At 40.0% G+C, this 22,174-nt stretch overlaps 3 protein-coding genes across 5 annotated transcripts in view; 2 read left to right on the forward strand and 1 right to left on the reverse strand.

Annotated features, from left to right (window-relative positions):
• Positions 1–829: 829 nt before the first annotated feature.
• LOC119720542 (casein kinase II subunit beta) lies at positions 830–12,325 on the forward strand. Of its 2 annotated transcripts, none has more exons than XM_038190245.1 (7): positions 830–956; positions 6,425–6,514; positions 6,956–7,058; positions 7,862–7,977; positions 9,032–9,107; positions 9,649–9,838; positions 10,524–12,325. In XM_038190245.1, exons 2-7 carry the CDS (start codon positions 6,443–6,445, stop codon positions 10,636–10,638), a joined length of 672 nt encoding a protein of 223 aa, XP_038046173.1. In that variant the 5' UTR covers positions 830–956; positions 6,425–6,442; the 3' UTR covers positions 10,639–12,325. The 2 variants fall into 2 exon arrangements, with proteins under 2 accessions (XP_038046173.1, XP_038046174.1); XM_038190246.1 differs by having other exon boundaries at positions 7,865–7,977.
• Positions 12,326–12,459: 134 nt separating this feature from the next.
• On the reverse strand, positions 12,460–15,212 carry LOC119720543 (peptidyl-prolyl cis-trans isomerase Pin1-like). Its single transcript, XM_038190247.1, has 3 exons — positions 15,016–15,212; positions 14,046–14,228; positions 12,460–13,741 (listed from the first exon to the last, which is right to left on the reverse strand). The coding sequence occupies exons 1-3, from the start codon at positions 15,071–15,073 to the stop codon at positions 13,521–13,523; spliced, it is 462 nt and encodes a 153-aa protein (XP_038046175.1). The 5' UTR covers positions 15,074–15,212; the 3' UTR covers positions 12,460–13,520.
• A 220-nt stretch (positions 15,213–15,432) lies between these two features.
• Positions 15,433–22,174, forward strand: part of LOC119720541 (EVI5-like protein) — a 33,146-nt gene continuing 26,404 nt past the window's right edge. For both annotated transcript variants that reach the window (XM_038190243.1, XM_038190244.1), the window contains exons 1-5: positions 15,433–15,861; positions 18,762–19,138; positions 19,859–20,114; positions 20,617–20,841; positions 21,685–21,759. In XM_038190243.1, the coding sequence (XP_038046171.1) occupies positions 18,798–19,138; positions 19,859–20,114; positions 20,617–20,841; positions 21,685–21,759 (897 nt within the window). In that variant the 5' untranslated portion in view covers positions 15,433–15,861; positions 18,762–18,797. The remainder of the gene's footprint in view (positions 15,862–18,761; positions 19,139–19,858; positions 20,115–20,616; positions 20,842–21,684; positions 21,760–22,174) is intronic.

The following is a 22,174-nucleotide window of genomic DNA, read 5'->3' on the forward strand; positions in this document are numbered from 1 at the left end:
CCTGCGCACGAGGGCGTGGCCATGCTAGTCATGCTGGTTGAAAGTCAAATCATCAAAATTAGAAATTTAAAATTACACCAAAAATTAAACTTGACTAGAAGACAGGTTTTTTTAAAAAGTATGATTCACGTACGTAGCAATAATACCAGGCGATTTACGTTAATGAATTACACTTGGTTGATTGGTTTATAGTCATCAGGCTTTTGAAGACACATTTTTTTCGGTCTTCGGCTTCATTACCAGCATGTTCTCGTAAAAGTTGGTACCTTGATCCTTTCTTAACTTATTCTTTAAAATGGGGCTTTTGGTCGCTGCCGAAGTTATAATTGAGCGTGTATATGGGGAGTAATAAATAGCCATCTGATATTTTCTACACAAACCCCCGGTGTAGGGGGTTTTGCACAGAAATTTTAAGATACCAACTTTTACAACAATGTGTTAGTAATATTTCTGTGGGAAAGTTAAAACTGGATGGTTGTTAAAGCTGTTGGGTATCATTGAATAAAGACCCTGTACATAAAAAGATAATTCAGCTGATTAAAAAATCAGACGAAATGGCGCCACTTTTTTACACAAAATCTTTACTGAGAAAGAATCAGATGAAACAGGAGCCTGCAAAGAAACATATTTTTTTGCAGACATGGCGGGGTAGCTTTAACGGGATAAAAGGGAAAATTAGGAGAGAGTTCTCCCGCGTTCTAGGCCTATTTCGGTCAATTTTCAAATTCATGTAATGTTAGAATTTGCCCCTCCTGCCTACAAGCCCAGCTGCAGCCTCACTCCGCCCATTTAAGGTTAGACTAACGATACCTCAACTTGCGATCGCGATTGTATGGAATCGATACTGTGGGAAGAGAAAAAAAATGGCATGTGGGACACCGGCCGCGGTGAAGAAAATGAACTGACTAATGTGCACAAAAATTAACTAATTTAATGAGAGTTTTCTTCATTAATTGGTGAGTATATAGATTGAAAGTTATATTGGGAATAAAGATTATAGACAAATGTTTTGAATAATGGACTCATGGGATTCAGAACGGGAAACGTGATAAACTTAGTTACTTAGCTTGAATGATGGTTAATTTTTAGGAGTTCCGGTCATCATCACCATCACGATTCACGTTGTTTTTTGGGTAACAGGTCATCTCGTACCTTGGGCAACTCGTACCTTGGACAACTCGTACCTTCAACTCGACGTCATTATACCGAGTCGTACCTTGGACAACTCGTACCTTCGGCAAGTCGTACCTTTAGTTAAGACGACTCGTACCATCACGCGTAAGTCAAGTCGTACCGTCAGTCAGGATAATGATCCGAGGCTGAATAAAGTGGACCGTAACTCATTGAAAGTGGACTGCTTATTAAAATAAAGGCGAATCTCTTTTTGGTATGGGCTCTCTTTCCCCCCAAAAGAGGAATTTATTTAGCGCGAAGCCGGCCGCGGCAGCTAGGTTACACGCACTGTGTGCGCGGCATGCACAGGCCCACGCGGTACGTTTGCGGTCAACCTACGGTAGCCATCCGTGCAAAGTGACACGGTTCTTGCGCCGCGCTGACCGGTTAATATGGACGTCTGTGCACGGTGAAATTTTTTTTTTAAATTAACTTGCAAAACATCGTATCATGTGGGAGTCAAGGAACCACACACTAAAAGAATAAACTGTCGATGTCATCTGGTCCTTGCCAAATCCAGAACCTAAAAAAAAAAAAAAAGGATATTAAAATTTATTTCACAAATTATCTTAGCTACCGAATCAAACGTTGAATATTCACATGGAATGTACAAGTACATGTAATTCCATTAAAAACAGAATGGCAGTGCCGCGCGCGCCGGCCGGCCGCTTCCGAGTCACCGGCATCGGTACCGCGCACGACCGACCGGCCCGGCCCGGCAGTCAAATTTCATTGCCCTGCGGCAGGCCCAACGCGGAAAATCACGCTGCCTGGCAAAGCCATTAGATCTTGAATGTGGTTCTGTGGGATAAAAATTAACTTTGACTTGAAAAGAATCGTATCGTTTCAGAGTCAAGGAAGCGAACCACACACTGTGCACACTAAGTCACGCACGTACTCTACTTTTTATTCTGATGGTACGAGTCGTCTTAATTGAAGGTACGAGTCGTCCAAGGTACGAGTTGTCCAAGGTACGAGATGTCCAAGGTACGAGTTGTCCAAGGTACGAGTTGTCCAAGGTACGAGTTGCCCAAGGTACGAGTCGACTCGAAAGCGTTTTTTGCCCCGTTTCATTATGCATAACCACATCACGGCGGCTTGGACGTACATTGCCAACTCGCCCCCGTGATGAAATGTTTTGTGATTTTTTTGTAGGACTGGAGCAACTCGTGTGACAAGGAAAAGGACGTTAGCAGGCCAGGCACACAAAAAGCACTTTTGGAGATAATCGACATGATCGAGTCGAATTCTCGAAAGATTTGTGCTGCCCTTTCTTGATTAAAAATCACATAAGATTAAGATTAAGGTTGAAATTTTTACTGAGTGATGACATTCGTTAATAATTAAAATAATGTTGTGCATTTTTATGTCAAAAAGTGGAGTAATTGCAGAATACCCCGCCACTCGGAAATACACCCCTAAAATCACTGGCTACGAGGTTGGAATCACTGCAAAAGAAACAATTCAAGTCCATCATGTCCATTGTTAGCTACGCGGATGTCACGCCCCAACTATCGCATCGGTCCCAACTATAGTTGGGCCTGTCCCAACTATAGTTGGGCCTGTCCCAACTGTAGTTCCACAGTTGGGCTGGCCCAACTATAGTTGGGCCTGTCCCAACTATAGTTGGGACGGTCCCAACTGTAAGTTCCACTGTTGGGCTGGCCCATCTATAGTTGGGCCACTCCGATCTTTTTATTTTGCGGTGTCCCAACTATAGTTGACATTGATGTACAAGTGTAAAACGTTCCCTACAGCTCCGATACACGTCTGACTTTACTGGGGACCACTGAAATTAGCTATTGATGGGGCGAATCTATAGTTGGGCCACTCCAATCTTTTTATTTTGCGGTCCCAACTATAGTGTACATTGTTGTACGATTATAAAACATTCCCTACAACTCTAATACACATCTGACTTTACTTGGGACCAATGAAATTATCTATGAGTGGGGACCATCTGTAGTTGGGCCACCGCAATATTTTTATTTGGCGGTCCCAACTATAGTTTACATTGATGTACGACTCAACCTCGTCCCCAGGGTGTCGAGCAGTACGCGCCCACCACTACCTGCTCTCTCACCCTGGTATTGGATCATTTGCATGTGCAAGATTTTTGCACACGTATGCAAATGAGGAACAGTCTGGTGCCTGGATATGTGTTACACATTAGCGTTTGTTTTTGTATGCGGTGTCTGGGGTAAAAACAGAGTCAATTCGTAGCAGCGCGAGCACGGCGTGAGTTACGAAAACACGATTTTTGAAATCAAACTGTTACGATCTTATCGAGACAACATGCAGTATCATATTTCATATTAATATGAGCAAATTGGAAAGGAAATTAGTATTTTCGAGAAGGCGTGGACGAATGATCGCGAAAACACGTAGTGCACGTTGTGAATAATAGCACCAAGTACACGATAAAAATCCATTACTAGCCAATTGCGGTATCCAATCAGGATACAGGAAGAAAGTTTCCTATCCAGGGTTTACTATTGGAAACGCGGTTGGAAATAAAGTAAGCACTGGGGACGAGATTGTGTACGACTATAAGACATTCCCTATACTGTCCGACTTTACTTGGGACCTTTGACATTAGCTATGGGTGGGGCCCATCTATAGTTGGCCGGCCATGGCAATCTTTGAATTGTGCAAAATGTTGCTGGACAATAAAACCCAGCAGCAGCTGGACAACTCATCCAACTAGGCAGTACCACGTGACCGGCCAGCCTTGCGGCATGCATGCACGACGAATACAGGGTGCCAGCACCGCGGAACATTTAATCCAACAAGATCTATCAAGCATGAAGCATCCAGCGTAACTCCAGTCCTAACTATAGTTGGGCCGACCCAACTGCAGCACTATAGTTGGGACAGTCCCAACTATAGTTGGGACCGATGCGATAGTTGGGGCGTGACACGGATACTGAGTGGGGGTCCATTATTTGAGAACGAAGCAACACAAAATGAATGGGAGTTGCTGAAAAAAATTCTAAGTCCAAACCAACCACCCTGTTGGCGGCTACGAGGCTACGGAGTGGGAGTCCCCTTGAATATGCTTGAGAACGAAGCAACACAAAATGAATGGGAGTTGCTGAAAAAATTTTAAGTCCAAACCAACTACCCTGTTGGCGGCTACGCTGTCACGAAGTGGGAGTGCAATGGAGCATGACGCATAGTACATACAACTAGCGCTGAGAATGTTTATTGAGGTCAATCAGCCGTGACCTCGTAGCCGGCTACGAGGTGGATAGATCGAGTGGCGGGGTATTCTGCAATTGTGCCCAAAATATTACTTAATTGTGAAGTTATTTCAATTTTTATGCTAATGACCTTTTACCGGCATGACCGGGAACTTTTCAATCAAACGTACACTCATGAGCGGCATGTGAAATCCTTACATCCTTTTGCCGTAAACAAAATTGGCTTTGCGTAGCCACATTTTTTGTTACATGAGTATTACACGTTAACGTCCTTTTGCCAGACACAAATAATGAATATCCTCCTTCCGTCCTTTGTTTACTGTTAATTACGTCAGAATGACGTAGCCCCTTGAGACAATATGTATATCAAATGAAAGATATTTCCAAGCTCTATCGATTATCCGAAAAATTTGAATTTGACCTTTTGACCCATTTTTCGCCCTCACGACCCTCTTCCAGGCACCCGACGAACTACATGTATAGAATGCTATTCTAGTAATAGACCACGGTGAATTAGAGTCAAGGGCATGAAGGGTGTTTTTATTAGTACTCAAAAATTACCTTTTCAACCTAAAGCAGACTTCTCTCAATATAATGACACCTTTTTGTAAATTTTAGCAGTTTCTTCTTGTAGAAATTACAATTTCCTACGCGGATTACTGTTGGTGCTGTGCGATTCAGCACTCTTGCGCGTTCACGGTACATCGTGTACATCTCGCGGTGATCGCCATCTTTATTTTCGTGCTGCTTTTTGTTGTTGTCATCGTCATTTTACCCACAAATTTTCCTCCTATAATTCAAAACCCTGCTCTTTATCTATGACATACCTGCATGTTCTTAATGTCACCAACTAGTTTGGTAGGTCAAATATTTTAAAAGTGGATTTTGTTCCCTGATAAGTTATAGGAACCGGGCCTGTAGATACATGATCGCCAGAATTAGAACTAGCCTTCTTGCATTGTGATTTTTCAGGGGGTTAGTACGCTATGGCTTTTGGAAATGCACTTTGATAGACGAAATACCTTTGTCTGGAATTCCAACATTTGAAACACAAATCCACCCGAAAAGTTGCCTTGGTTGATCCATAACTCTCAATTTTTTAGAATATTGACATTTTGATCATGGGATAATTTTTTTGAGTTTTTACTCACCACCATCAGTTTTTTGACATCGCGAATGTTACACACACTCGATGCAAAATCAAATTTAGGATTGATAGCCTTCGCGTGTGTACATTAAAGGAATGGGATTCTAGTTTTGGTCAGGAAACCAGACTAAATTACTCTGTTCTGCTAGGTTTGCATCGAGTGTGTGTGTGTATGTTTTCCATCTGCTGATCTGCCTGTGTCTCACTAGCAGTGCACATCATTATGCATAGCAGGCAGCTAGAATCAAGAAGTTTTGTGATGAAGTTTTGACATAAACTACAGGCATTCACACATATCGATCTATAGCTTAATATGTAGTACAGTGATATGTTTTGGTCACCATTCTTCAGACGTACTGTCTTTTTGTGTTGTCACCCTGTACTTAAGTAAATGGCGTTCATATCACAAGAGAATAGACATACTCTTAATCAGTGTGAGGATTTGATGGAGACCAATGCTAATTAATAATTGTTTACTGCTGTGATGTGGGACATGATGTTTTTAACACCCGAGAGAGTTTAAAATGCCATCCCACATCACAGTGCTCAATCAACAAGTGTTTTGTTATATCGTGCCAATAAGTAAACAAAAAATGGTTGTAAACTAATTTTGCAAGCAATAAATTAAATCAGTGTGGTGTAATTCTTGATAACTGCAGGCTTTCCTGCTTTGCATGAGACTGAACGGTTTCACATTGCTTGCATGCATGCGTGCAGTATTTATTTCAGTTTCTACATGCTTGTTTGCAAGGTGCATTGTAAATGAGGTTAACCACAATGATTGCATACGTGCATTTTTACCAACTGGACAAGTCGCCATTCTTGACCAATGAAATTACAGTATCCAAGCACTCGATATAATAATGGGATTTATTGTGTATACTGTTTTATTTTATTGCAGAAATCAAGCAAGTAAGAAATGAGTAGCTCAGAGGAAGTGTCATGGATATCTTGGTTCTGTGGCCTTCGAGGGAATGAATTCTTTTGTGAGGTTGGTCAAAAATTTGTTTTTGTTTACAACCCCTGCATGGTTTTCGACTGACAAGTTGAGTATTTACATATTGATTGATAAATGGACTGATTAACCCTCACGCAAACATCGATTCTGTGCAAAGTTGTCCTTTCAGTGAAAATCAGTCAAATGGCTGTTTTAGTAGTTAAGAGCTCCCAGCCAACATAAAGCAGGAATCATTGGGTGTGACTGTTTGTATAACTTGATACAGCTATGCTTTGACTGTAGGTAATTGATGAGCCAGCTGTGCCCACCACTTGCCTGTTGAATGAATTGGACTAGTCACAGTGCTAGCCAGAAATATGATCTGACTGTTGGTGACTAGCCAATGTAAAAAAGCGTGAAGAGTGTTTTTCTTTTGACTGTCTGTGACTGTTCAGACAGCAGGAGGGTTAAATAAATTGATTGATTGATTAACAGGTGGATGAGGACTACATCCAGGACAAATTCAACCTGACAAACCTGAATGAGCAGGTGCCACACTACAGACAAGCACTGGACATGATCCTAGATCTTGAACCAGGTAAGTATTTTTTTTGGTAGGTTTATACTGTTTGTATCAAGCAGTCATCATTTGTAAGACAGAGCCCATGACCCTGGAGAGGTGCATCGTTGTCCAATGGTTAGTTACCCTGTTGTGGAATCGACCCATCCCATTCAGCAGAATAGTATGCACCTAGTGTATACTTCTTTTTGACTCGCTCTTTACAGATTGTAATGCACCTTCTGAAGAAAAGCACCACACCTATGGCATACTCCATCAAGCATTAACCCTAAACCCATCAGGTTTTCATCAGGTACCCTGCTATGCAACAGAAATGAGAACCTTGCTTAATGCAACAAACTGCAACAGTGGATTCCGTTGCATTGTGCAGTGTACCCAGTATGCACAAGTCTTGGCACCAAACAGTTACCCTGCTGAATGCAACCAAATGCAACAATAGATTCAATGTATGAGCAGTTACCCTGCTAAATGCAACAATATCCAACACAACTGAAATGAGAACCTTGCTAAATGCAACAAACTGCTACAGTGGATTCTGTTGTATAGCCTTTGGAACTATGAGCAGTTACCCTTCTAAATGTAAACAAATGCAAAGGTGGATACTCTTGTATCGCCTTGGCACTATGAGCAGTTACCCTGCTAAATGCAACAAGATGCAACAGAGCACAGGGACTTGAGTTGCCTGCTAAATGCAACAGTATGCAACAACATGCAACATCTTCTCCACTGTTGCTTTATGTTGCATTTAGGAGGGTTAAACCTCTGTTGGAGGGTTTTATAGTTGAAAGGTTTGTGTCTCTGAATTTTTCAATTTGTCTCAGATGATGAGTTAGAGGAGAATCCTAACCAGAGTGACCTGATAGAGCAGGCAGCTGAGATGCTGTATGGACTCATACATGCACGCTTCATCATGACAAATAGAGGCATAGCGTTGATGGTTAGTATCAATAATAATAATACTGTGGTGCTTATATAACGCTTTAAACCAAAGGTCTCAAAACACTTCACAATTATAATCCCCGTTCATCAGGCCATGAGACCAGTTTTTGCATCAGCTCGAAATCAGCGCATTGCCATTCTGGTCTTTACCTTCACAGGTACCCATTTATACTCCTGGGTGGAAAGGTGCAATTGTAGTAAAGTGTCCTGCCCAAGAACACAAGCCCCATGTTCCCAGTCAGGGTGCAAACCCACGTACCACGGCACATGGGTTCGAACACCGTAACTATTGGACCACAGCGCTTCTAGATTGATGAAACACACATTGCCTGGAATTAAGAGTTGTATTTCTTTACCACATCCACAAAGTCTGTTTACTACTGAACCATTGACAGCTCAGTTCCAGAGTTCTTACTATGAGGTTGTAATATGAAAATCTTATTGATGGAAGAGGCACTGAGTGCATGCAGACCACCTGTGCAGGAACTTGGTGCCACGCTGGTGTAAGCTGCTTATTGTGATCGAGAAAGAAGTCTAGATTGCCTATCCTGACTTAACCCTTCAAGGAATGTTTTGTAGGAATGATGTTTTTCTAACTGTCACATCGACATGGGCTTAGTGTCCCAGCTAGAAATCAGGATTTGATGGTCAGCGTTGATCACTTTGTTTTTGGCTTAGCTCAAGAAGATCCATCAGAACATAACTGCAGTGGTACATGTATCTTGTGGGATCCCGTAGTGTAAAAAAAGGGGAGTCAGGTTGGCGCAGCAGTTCTTTCCTTGCCTTCCACCGCTGTGGCCTGGGTTCACTTCCTGCCCTGGTCCACATGTGGATTGGGTTTTCAGTCCCTACCTGATTCTGTGGGTTTTTCCCATAATAATTTTCCTCCCACCTCTAAAACTGTAATTTCTTCTCATTGTCTTCTATCTACAGGTTTCTTCAGGCTTGCCAGCTATAGTGCCTGAGGCACTTTTGAGGAATCCTTGGATTTTCATAACCAGAAATAAATAATAATAATAATTAACTTGAAATATCTTGATCATTTCTTGCAGCTTGAAAAATATCAGCAAGGTGATTTTGGTCACTGTCCGAGGGTGTATTGTGAGAACCAGTTGGTTTTGCCAATAGGTATGTATACAGTGATGGCTTCAATTCAATAAATCTTGTTTTAATTAATCTTTGCTTGCAAAGTTTTAATTTGAAAGTGTTAACAGCATGTACACGAGTATGAACTTGAATCGATGGCCATTTGATTCAGTAAGTTTAGGGAGATCACCATGATAGTATCCATGTGTATGTGTCAGTGTTGAGAGGACAAGACTTACATGTCTATCTCGAGGTGACTTATTTCATGAATGAGCTTTGGTATATGTCATTGGGCATCTCAAAGATAAGAATATGCTCTTAATGGACGTTGTTAAATATGTCTCCCTCAAAGATGGCCATCTCTTTATTCGAAATTTGACGCAGCCGATGCGCGTTATGTGCAAGTTGACGCTCAAAATGCCGATGCACGTGGCTGGTCTGTAGGAAATGACGTCATTTGAGAGAGACCTATTATAAGGACAACTGGTTTGAGCAGTTTACTGTACAAGATGTTTACAGGATGCCCCTCAAAAAAAGGATATTCCACTGTTTGGGGTAACCTGATATTGTCTTTTCTCTACAGGGTTGTCTGATGTACCAGGGGAAGCAATGGTCAAGCTGTATTGCCCAAAATGCCAAGATGTGTACACACCCAAATCCTCACGACATCATCACACAGACGGGGCCTACTTTGGCACTGGTTTCCCACACATGTTCTTCATGGTGCATCCGGAATACCGACCAAAACGCCCCCCAAATCAATTTGTCCCAAGGTGAGCTATGTTCAAATCTTATTTGTGTTCTATCTTACAGTGTGTCACTGCCTGATTTTCAAGCGGTTTTGAAAGTGTTGTACAGAGTCTGTACAGTCAAACTGATATTGTTCAGAGGCACTAATTTTGAGGCACTTTATCTGCGGTTAACTCCAGCAGTATAACGTGAAACAAAACAATAAAACATCAGTAAAAAAGAATTATTGTGAAGAAAAAATTGCATTTTTGATCACTTGAAACCTGGTCAACTTTTTTGGCCAACTTTTCATAATGTTATCATGTATGGGCTCCGTGCGAAAACAAGAGTGAGTGCTTATTGACCACTTTTGAGAGCTACGCGTACTGGTTTGCGTGCATATGGCACTAAGTACACACGACCAATTCTATTCTGAATGTGCACAAGGCCAGAGCATCAGGTGCCAGCAGTGTGTTCGAATGCCTCTCCCAGTGGTCTCCCCCAACTCTCTCTTTCTTACCATTGAGGGGGTACTTGTGCACAGAGCCCATAGAGCAGTAACAAGACACTTCAAATTGGTGGTGTACCCAGCTGCTTTTCTAACCTCAGCTATGGTGAGGTTTATTGCCAATGTACCTTTTATCAAGGGTCTTCTAGTCGCATGTTGCGGATCATATACACAAGTAGAGCTAAAGTATTCTAAATATTTGCATGTGTTTTTCTTGACAGGTTGTATGGCTTCAAGATTCACCCTACTGCTTATGAGATCCAGCTGCAGGCTGCTGCAGCACGTAGTCGCTCGGCCTCGTCCCGTCCACGCTCGGCCAAACCGCCGTACAAGTAACTGGTTAACGGCCGGAGATAGTCCAGATGAAAGTCAACTAATAATTCTAAGAAAGAAATGAAAGTCTGTCATACATTATTGGAAGTGGCATTCATTCATTACGGTTTTCAAGGTCTGAAGCAATCAGATGCACCACTTATTTATGCCATACTTAACCCAGGGGTCGCAAGTGAACAGGTAGGAATTCCTTGGCAGGTGTTTTATATTGATCTTGCCCAGTTAGCTACAAGCCTGGAGGTTTCAGAGATAAGTTTAAAAAAGATTGAATCTGACTCTTCTAAAGGCTTTACACTCACTGATTTGGATAAGATTCTGAAAATTGCTCCCATTCACATGCACTATTTACTTGTGTAAAGAAGATACATGTGTTTGGAAATTGTCCATGTGTATGCTGCACAATGCCATCTATGTTTGACCCTTCAAGTCCGTTGCAAGATTTAAGTAAAAACCTAATCATGGGTGCATCGGCTTCATTTTGCATTTGGAACTCCACACAGTGTGGGTTTTTGTTTCTTTGATTTTATTTGATGTTCAGATAAAGCATACATGTAGTTGTATTTCTTGAAAAACTTCAATTACTATTCAAGATATTAGCATTCAAAATATCACAGTAAAATTATGGAACGCTGGATTTCTACAGAATTTAAATTTAAAAAATGGATCTGGAAAGATGAGGCAAACGCATATAACATCAAAACAAAACGGCAATTAAATGTAATTGCCATTTGACAAGATGGAATGTTTTATTTTATTTGGAATGTTACATACATTCAGTTATGATTCCAGTCTGGATTTCACAAAATGAAGAATCAATCTTTGGCCGTTATGAATGTGTTACAGATTATGGTTTTGTTGGTGCTGTATTATATTTAGATACTAAAAATATTTTTCTTGCAGGAACAAACACTCCTACAAGTTATAACACATTGTCAAATTTTAGTGGTCATTTTTATTTAGTTTCACATCAGTTTAGTTATCAGTTAAGCGGCGTTAAAAATGTTGGTTTCTTTTTGTGTTTCCCCTTGAAGCATTGAAGTGTAGAGAGGTATGTTGCTGAAGTATCGTATTTCTTAACCTGGCCTTGTAGGAGAAAGCATTTGGCATTTGATGAAAGATGCATGCTTATGCAATTATACACAAGCACTTGCCTTGTACACGTGTATAGCTAATTTCCAAAGATGATCTGTCTTTAAGTCATAAATGCTAATTATGGATCCCATATCAATGGCAAATAATGGTATATTGCCAGACAGTAGTTTGAAAAGGAATTCTGTTCTGGCTGGGAATGTACATTGACATGTAGAAACATTTTCCCCCCTCAAGACACACTTCAGAATTTCTATTTGGTGTGTCTTTTGCTGAACAGAAAAGACCAAGTTACTTGGACAATTACACCCTATGGAAATGTTAGACTCTTCACGGACATTTCCTTTGTTTTGGACAATTTTTGTTAAGCGCTCTTAAAGTTAAAGAAAATAAGTTAACATTATTTTCTTAACATTAGTACTTAAAGCACTGCATGAAATAACATAATGTAGCATAGTGGGTGTCATTTTTTCATGGTGTGCAATTATGTTATTTCTGGCATTTTGGAAATTCATTTATTTACCTTACGTACATTGTGCATATTTCATGTGATGTACATTGAAAGTGTGAAAGTATTAAACAGTTCACTGAAAGTAGGAAACTTCTTTGTAAATTGGGTATTTTTGTTTGGACCAATCAATTCTGTGTAGTGCTTCATAAAATCCATAGCTCTCTTCTCATCGTTTGAAAATTGAAACAATTAAATGCACATAATCAGACAATGCGTCACCACCATTAAAGGTATCTTTAATGTGTTTATTACACTCACAACATTTCCTAGTTCCCAACATGTATCACATTCACGTATAGTAACATTGACTTTTCTAACAAATCAGCATAGAGATGAACACATTTGAGGCTACGTTTACGCTTTTAATTAATATAAATTCAAGCAGAGATACTTTTTTTTCTGTCAGAACATGATTCTGTCTAAAACACTGCCCTGCTGAAGTTGTCTTTCTAGAAAATCTTACTTTTCAAATGATTTCAAAATTGAACTAGGTGCTCAAGAATGGCGTATTCATCCATGAAGTGCATTTAAACATTGACAATGATTCAACACATATATAATTTTGTTTTGAAATGTGACAAATGTCTTACACGTTACAACTATTAACTACTTTTGTGATTAAATTATTAATTTTTTTTCTGTTCAAGTACTATGAATAACTTGATGTCGTAATGAAGTATTGTACATGGTGTCTTCTAAAAGTATACCAATAAAAAGAACCCTTTCTTATTTGTAGCGTTTAATGGCACTAATTCAAAACGTCTGGATAATGAAGTCCACTAACGTCCCCTTTTGATCCCCCTTTTGGAGGTGTGGGTGGGGTGGGGGTGGGGGGAGGGGCAGGCCCCACATTCAAGATTTGCTCAATCCTTCCCCCTTGGTGTTGGTTGGGTTTACAATGCGTCGGACAATTACATTTTGATAATCCTAAACTATTGTACAACCAACCCCTAACAAATTCTGAAATTCAAAACTTCAGGTGTTTCTTGACTGAAAAATATTCTCAAAATTACCAAGTTTATAAGTGCCAGTCAATGCAACTATTTTTTTTATATTGTTTTTTTAAATGCTGCCATCAAATGGGAATGCATTTTGAACATTGAGCAAAATATAACAACAGCACTTTTTAAGAAAAAATTCTGCTTGCACAATCTAGAACACAAATCCATGAAGATTCCTGCTTTTTTTGTGTGGATATAACGATCGCATCGTAGCAAGGCAACTCTCAAAATTAGTTACCTAAATATCTGCCATCTTTGACCTTTTAAATTGAGCAACCTTTTTTTCACTGAGTCCTGATGATGATGTGAACTCCGGAATCAGTGCTGACGATATCACTCATCTCCCCAACTTGGAGTTTGAAGGATGCCTCCTCAAATGGTTTCTGCATCTGACCTGGACCAAAGAAGCCCAGATCACCACCCTTCCTAGCAGAGCTACAATCGCTCTCTTTTGAGGCAAGTTCGGCAAAGCTTACTTCCTCACTTACAATGGATTCCCGGAAACCTACATATGAATGAAAAACAAATTAACATACTGACGCCACTTTTGTCATCAAACGTTATCTCAATGAAGGTCAGTCATTGCAAAAATGTTGGAAAGACATGAATCTGGGACTGAGAAACATTTTCAATTTTGTTAGAAAATACTTTGAAAATGTACTCAACTCTCCACAGACTCCGTACACAACCAAAGTGGCATCTGGATACTACATTCTTTACTAAGATTCTTCTCTTTGTTTCTTCAACTCTATGTACATGTATATGTAAACTTTCTTGTCAATTCTTTTTTTAATCCATTAAAAACAAACCTTTCAGCATCTGGATGGCTTCTTCTTTAGTCCGTGTGATGGTTTCTTCTTTCCATGATGATGGACGTCTCGAGTCTTTATGTTTCACTAGGAGATGTGAGCAACAGACTGCGTTGACAGCGGCAGCCATTGGTTTGTCCCACTGACTTGCCTTGGTGTAGATATTGAGGTAATATTTACGACCTGCAAATGTAATACAGAAATCAACAGTTCTTGTATTAAAATTATGTCATCCTGCACTTTGGGTTCAGATTATGGCACTTTGTATTTTTCATACAAAAAGCCATAACATAAAACGGCACACCTTTAATGTTTCATACAGCCTGTCATTACTTTTTGAATGGGATTTCATGTACATGCATGTGGTGTGGTGCTGTAGGGACGAAATGTGAATTGCAGGCTAGGATCATTGTTTCATAAGAATGAATTAGTGTAAGAAACTGTAAACTTTGCGTGACCATGGGTCAATCATGTCAATGCGAGGTGAAAACATTTGCTTAAACTGCAAAGATGTGTTAGGGGCCTAACCTCGCTATTTTTTCACTGCACTATTAAATAACAATGGCGATGACCATGGCATGGGAAACTGGAAGTGGAAGCACCGCAAAACTTGCGTTTAACGTTACCAACAATTATTACATTCATGTTCAATAAGACAATATCATGAACATTTTATTCATTTAGCTTAGCCTTTTTTAACAGCAGGAGAGTCAAATCAGATTCAGCGAAAGTCACAGTACAGCCTCCCCCCTTCCTTGGTTTGACCCCTTTATTGGATATCCAGTAACATCAATTAATAGCCTCGCATGCAAGCACAGAGCGTTTCGGTCCTCCGCCGGTTCGGTCCGTACCCGTCGGTGCGCGCAGCACGGGTTACGGCACGGTGCGTGGCGGGGTTACGGCACGGTGCGTGGCGCGGTTCGGTGTGCGCGGCCGGTCGATATTCTCAGCCAAAAAGAACCATGCCTACCCCCTTGGCTTTTACTGTGGTGTACTTCCCATCCCTCTGGTAAATCGTTATCAGCCATGGATCCGAAGACACGAAATCCCCAATTAATTAACGAAAATGAACTTGTGGGTGCCGGTAATGACAAAACACATGCACATACACAGCATACACACAGAGAGTTGCACACTCTATATGAAACACACGTAGCGCCCAAAATAAGCCCAAAACAGAATGCTACAATGTTTGTCCAACCGTAATTTTTGGCTTATTCTGTAGCCTATTTGGGCTAGACGTGTAATCTGGTACCCTTTTCCACAAAATGATTTGCATGTGCAGATGGAGAACCAGTCTATGCTCTTCCGGGTTAACCTCATCAACAGGGGGCGGAATGTAATTTCATTGTAATCCAATACAACCTTATTTGGTAACGAGGTTGGTAATTGCGGAATTCGTCTCCTCAGCTCAGCTGTTTGTGGCTCAATCTCTCAGTCTCAAAGTTTCTGGCCTTAATTTGTGATATTTCTAACTCACATTTGACCTTGTCATTGTGTGATTTGTGCACTTAATTAACAACGGATACTAGTGGATTCACAAAGACCTTGTGTAGTCGTAGGAAATCGAAACAATGATGACTGTCAATCAATGACATAGGAACCTCCATGGACTATTCAACTCAACAGCTCGACAAGGTCAACACGGTACGATCACGACTGGTCAAGGAACAACCTGTACTGTAGGCTGTAGCTCTTCGAACGTGACTAGCGTTTAACCGACAAAACTGACTGAACATGCATGCTGAACCGTTCATGATGACGTTAACATTCGTTAAGTGAAGAGTATAAACCATGGCAACATAAATTATTGCAGGTAGGCCTACGTCGAAGATTAGGCGAAGTAAAATAAAAACATGTTTAGCGTCCCCGCCCGCTTCCTTTTTAGAGGCCGCCTCCTTTTTTTTTAAGGTAGTGGATATTTTACCGGAGGTAACGCCGGCAAACTAACGTTTACTAAAGGTTTGCCGGCGGCAATCCATATCAACAGAGGGCGCTGTACTCTTTAAGATAGGGCTGAATTATAACATGTATTAAATTCCCACTAAAGTTGTGTAGCACAATCGGTGCAGTGGTTAAGCAATTGCTCTAGAGAGTGGGATGTCCCGAGTTCGAATCCTGATCCTCTCCACATTTTCAAGGTTTTTTTTCCCATCCCCAAATAAATAAGAATATTCTTCTTTTATTATTTTAATATGTCTCAAACATTTTATTGCAGAGTATGACTTTTTCTTTTTCAGATTTGTGGCTCTGGAGGATTTTTTTTAAAGGGAAATAAAGTCCGAAATTATAAAATGGTCTGATTCCCATCTTGTAAATACAAAGTTACAACGATAATATTGGCATGGAGCCAGACTAAAATTTGTCACCGGAAAATGTTTTTAAGTACAAAAAAAACAGTAACTGCGCATGTTCAGTGCATATCCGGCAAACTAACGTTAACTGAAGGTTTGCCGTCTCCGGCAAAATATCCACTGCCTTTTATTAATTATTTAGTTTAGCTAAATGACATGCTTGAAGTTGAGGGCAGCTTAATTAAGCTCATCAGGAATTCACATGTAACTGATGAGCTTGTAGCTGGAGTTACTCAAGCTAATTTAGTATAGGCCGCCTGGCCTTAAAAATAATTATCATCTAATTTTGTTGATTTGATTTAAGGATTTCCCGCAATTATTTTTGTCATTGCAAAATCAAAAATAACTTTCGCAACCTCGACTCGAGGTTGCGAAAGTTATTTTTGATTGTGCAATGACAAAAATAATTGCGGGAAATCCTTAAAGGGAATATACATCATTTGCTTTTGCTGTAATTTTCAGAAATGGATGGAATTGGGGGGTTGGAAATATATAGCAAATATAGTTACACTGACTTTTTTGAGGTTTTGGGTTCGAAAATGCTATAAAAACCAAGAAAAACGATCATTTTCCTGTAGTCTGGTTCCCTGACTCCATATAAGAAGAAACAGAGCAGTTTACATACATTGGGGAATTGTAAGTTCAGGGAACCAGTCTAGCTGGTTCGTACCCGTTCATAGGTTTGTAATCGATTGCAAACAAGTGCGATGGTCAATTGGGGCCAGTATTTGAAAAAAAGCCAGTTGTTTCCAACGCTGATCGGCCGATCAGCGTTGGAAATTGATACAAAAATACCACTTTTCTTGAAAATGACAGTATACCAGGTGCCATGATTTTACAGGATGCTTTACACTGTCATTCACTAACAGTCCAGCAAGGTATTTCAAAATGATTTGGTAGTTTTATTTTTTGATGTTTGCAAATGTTGTATTTTCCCTTTAAATCAAATCAACAAAATTAGATGATAATTATTCTCGAGCAATCTTTTTAATTTTGTAGGAATTCCAGTGACCTTTTTGAGTACCTACAGGTAGAACTATGGTTGCTTCACGTAGCGGAAACCATTGGGAAACCAGGCGTGTGGCCTAACGTACAGCGCAGCAAAACGGAGGCCACACAAGTGGGGCTAACTAGCGTCCCACTAAGGAAGTATACTCAATGTATCAATTTCCAAAGTTCACGATAAAAGTTGCCAAAAATCACGCAAAATACTTGCACCTACTGACTCCTCCACATGTCAAAGATGAAGTAATGGGGCTTCAATGATACTCACGATTATTTTTTGGGTTGCAAATCTGTGAAATCCATGAAATGTATAGCACAGACATCATACAGCGATCATTCAATAATGTTGTGGCTGTTTTTTTTTGCAACGCATTGTCTATGCACGTAGCTCAGGGGATACGACCGTGACCTGAGTAAAAAAACCAACTCCGCATGTAGATCGGGGGATGCAACAACAACTGTTTCATGACAAGGCAATTGAAACATTGAGAATGCTTCTGTAGTGGGACGCTAGTACGACAGACCAATGAAGGATTGAGGAGGTTTGGGAGTTGAGAATTATAGTTGCTCGATAGGTCTTTATTTTGGGATGTCTAATTAGCAGGATATTCAGAATGTTTAGATTTTATATAAAATTGAAAATGATTGTTGTTTTAAAATTTGTATGGCTGGATGATTTGTTAAGAAAAAGTGGATAATTATGGTCCTGGCTTTGTGCCCACAATCTGATTTTATTAACAAGGTATACATTAACTGTGTGTGTACAATTAAAATGTCGCACTTTGGCATGTTTATGTATGTGTTAAAAATAATCATTTAAATTATCTGTTGAAATTCTTCCTACATGTACAGACCTGTACATGCATGGTACATTTATTTTAAACAAATGGAATTTGGATTTCAACAGGTACAAGTATATTAGAGCCAGAAAAAAAAGTGACATAGTCTACCAACATGACCAAAGGGCAAGGAAACACTCATACTGCCCTTGACACTTTGTTGTCATACATGTACATGTACTTAACTTGCTGTGGTGTCTGCAGAGTCAGCATGGGCTACATTTATACCAATGACATAAATTGACCTTGTTTTAGGATGTTATTATGACTGGTATACATCATGATCATTGGTGTCCACTCTGCACTTCTAGTGTATCACATCCTGTTGCTATTTAACTAATTTCCTGTTTGATGATTCACACTTCTAATGTAAATCGTTCTGTAGATTTCACTTGGGTTTCATTAGAACACTTCAAATATTAAAGTTGCCTATATTCATCTAGTGCTTGAATATCCAGTTTCAAAATTGTAATATGTGTTAACTGTGTTCTTCTCAAACATTTAAATCATACTTTCAGGTTGAAAGGGAAGCATAAGAATCTTTTCCAGTTACCATGGCAACAGCAGTAGAGTTACAAGCTCCCAAAGAAGTGAAGATAACCGTTGTAAATGACGAGGAAGGAAAAAGTGAAGAGATCCACAGCGATAGAGTAAACGCAGAAAGGACGGACGTAATTACAAACAGATTGGCCTCACCGGACAGAACTAAAGACCAGACAGCAGTTGAAAGGTTGCAAGCTGTAGCTTCAAATTCTAGTGAAGCTAAGACGGAAGGAAGAAGTGGTGAGGGGAAGGAAGGCATCGTTGAAGCAGTTGAGGGCTCACTTCCTTCCATTAATTCTATCACTGCAGAATCTGAAGCAGAACTCTTAGCCAAGCTGGAGCAGGCCAATAGGTAAGTTCATGAAGAGTGGCCACCGCTTGGTCTTTACATGTACATGTATGTGTTCATCAAAGAGTCACTTGCTATCAATTCGCGGGTCAAATTGTACCACATGTTTTAGCATTAACAAGACTATTGACAAGTGTAATATCTGATATCCTAAAACGATATGATTAAGGATGCAACTTTGTGATCCGTTTAGCAAATATTTAAGGAACCGTTAAATGTTTAAACGTTTAGCCATTCACAAAGGCAGACATCTGCATATTCTGTCTGCAGACCCCTGTGCTTGACCTGATAATTCAACAGTAATTGACATGAGAAATTGGGGGCTGTCATTGAAAAAGTAACAACTTAACTACAGGTAGCCTACCCTGAATGTAATCAAGTACTGCAGTGCTACTAAGTTTTTGTAAATTAAATAGGTTTAAAAACATCGTTGTGCTACCGGTATGTATGTTTAACTCAAAATGAAGATCGCTTGAATGAAGGTCCCTTTTTATATTATGGGTTTTATTTGAATGTTTTGGAAAATTTGTAAACGGATTTAGAATTTTGTTTGTTTAAACGTGTAAATGTCCCATCCTTAAATATGATTAAACAATTTACAAATGAGAGTGTACAAGAGCTTATAGTGTCAGAAATGAGTAAGGAAACAGTGAGGAAAGCTGTTGTAGGTTATGTTGCCTTGAGAAAGCTTGATTTTTGTCTGTGTCATCATTATCCATTCAGGTTACTGGAAGCAGATGCCAAGTCTCTCAAATCCATCTCAGATTCTAGCAGATCATCTCGCAGAGGTTCCAATGCTAGCTTACGATCGACCGGCTCCACGCTGAGCAACATGAGTAACGTTCAAGCACCCGGCTCGTCGAGCAATTCCTGTAGCGATAACCTGGATGATCTAGGAATGCAAGACAAGTGGCTGATTTGGGGCAAGATTGTCAATGATTGGGAGGAATATTCACGCAAAAAATCCAAACAATTGAAGGTAAGGATAAGACAATAATAATAGTTGTAATGCTTATCACTTTCCATCATATCAACAATCTCAAAGTGCTTAACAATTATTACCCCGTTCATCAGGCCACGAGATCACAATCGGCTGAATGAGAATCATGTTACAATCGGCTGAATGAGAATCACATATCGAATGGAATGAATTAAAAGAATGATGATTTCGGGATTGTGTTACTGGAGGGCGCAATACAAAACATGACTTGGAAACTTTTGAATCAGAAATCGAGATTCAGAATATTGTGTTTTTGCATAGTATATACTGCATTCACAGATAATGTCTTTAGATTTGGATCGCTTTGTTGCGCCAAATGACAAAAATGCACCAATGACAAATGGTCCATTCAACCTTTAATCATAACAGCAAAAGGTCCATTGTTCACTGCACAGATAGATCAACAAAATAGTCCAACAGCAAATGATTTTTTTGTTGAATTCTCCCCCCCCCTCCCAAACATCCCCAATATATTTGCCAGGAGCTCATACGACTGGGGATACCACATCACTTCAGAGGCATAGTGTGGCAGCTACAATGCAATGCATTCAACTCTCCACTCAAAGACAAATATGCTGAGTATTTGAAGATGACATCACCATGTGAAAAGGTCATTCGTAGAGACATTGCGAGGACGTATCCAGAACATGATTTCTTTAAGGAGAAAGACGGGCCAGGACAGGAGACATTGTTTAATGTCATGAAGGTGGGTTGACTGAACAATGTGAAAGACATAGGTCTGGGGCTGTGCATCGGAGCCGGGTACCCGAGTACCCTCCATTGATGTCAGGAATGGGATCCAGATTATAGGATCAGGTACCCATCCCGTAACCAACTTAACAAATTACCTAGTAACTTCTCAGACAAATAAAAAGCAAGGTTTTGAATGTTTTTGTGTGGTGAATTATCAAATGAAAACCAAGCTACAAAGGGAAAACAGAACATATTTCATGTTTATGACTTTCGCGAAAGTTGCAGTTTACACCGTAAAGCTGTAAAGCTTACTGTACGCACTTGTATCTTGCTGCATTGATGCACCAATGTGGTAGTATTATCGTGCGGACCTTCATGAACAATCTGGACAGCAACTTCTGGGATTTGAATTTTGGGGTTGGGTTTCTGTAACGGGTACCCAAGTCCCTGGTTACCGTACTACCCTTAAGTGCACACCCCTACATAGGCCTTGTACAATTGTAAGTAGATGAGGAAGAACAATAACTAAATGCCTTTCCTTCTGTTAAAGAAAAAAGAGAGATAGGAGTCGTCGTCAATCGCTATTAAAAGTTGTATGCAGATTAAATGAGACTCAAGTCTCCTGATGACGAACAGAGCATACTGTTTGAAATGTTGAGTTAAACCACTGGTTCTTCTCAGAGCCACACAACTCACAAAAAGATATCATTCGCACGGTGCTTCCGCAAACCTCCCATCCATTGTATGCAGATTGTTAAAAAAAACCAGCGATTTCAAGAATTCTGTCCTGTTCCTTGCCTCGTCCACAACTGTTTTGTGTTAACTGCTACGTACCCCTGTATTTTTGATATTGTAGGCATATTCTATCCATGATCGTGAGGTCGGGTACTGCCAAGGATCAGCCTTCATAGTCGGTCTTCTACTTATGCAGGTGAGTTCACTGTAGGCTTGTAATATAGAATCCGAAACCAGTGCTAGATGTTTAGGGATGAATTTCAGATTTGTAAAGATTTAATTGATTGAATGAATCAAAAGACAAAGAAGCATAGAGAGAAGTAACAGATTTCCAGATTAAGTATGGAGTATTGACAAAAAGCAGGAACCTCTATATCTGTTGGATTGCTAAACAGCAGTGGATTTCACAAAGCCGTGCATAAATTGTGCCGTATGTAGGACTTGCGCAATAAATTGGTTGCGCAGTTGCACAATTAATTATGTTTAATTTCATAAAACGTGATGTAGCTTCAGAACATTTTGTATCTAGACATGTTGGACGAGGATATTAACAGCATTTTCGATCGCTGTTTGTGTATGATTTGGTTCAATCACGAATCAGTCGTTGGATC

Source organism: Patiria miniata, unplaced genomic scaffold (assembly GCF_015706575.1).
Source record: "Patiria miniata isolate m_02_andy unplaced genomic scaffold, ASM1570657v1 HiC_scaffold_9, whole genome shotgun sequence".
NCBI classification, from domain to species: domain Eukaryota; kingdom Metazoa; phylum Echinodermata; class Asteroidea; order Valvatida; family Asterinidae; genus Patiria; species Patiria miniata.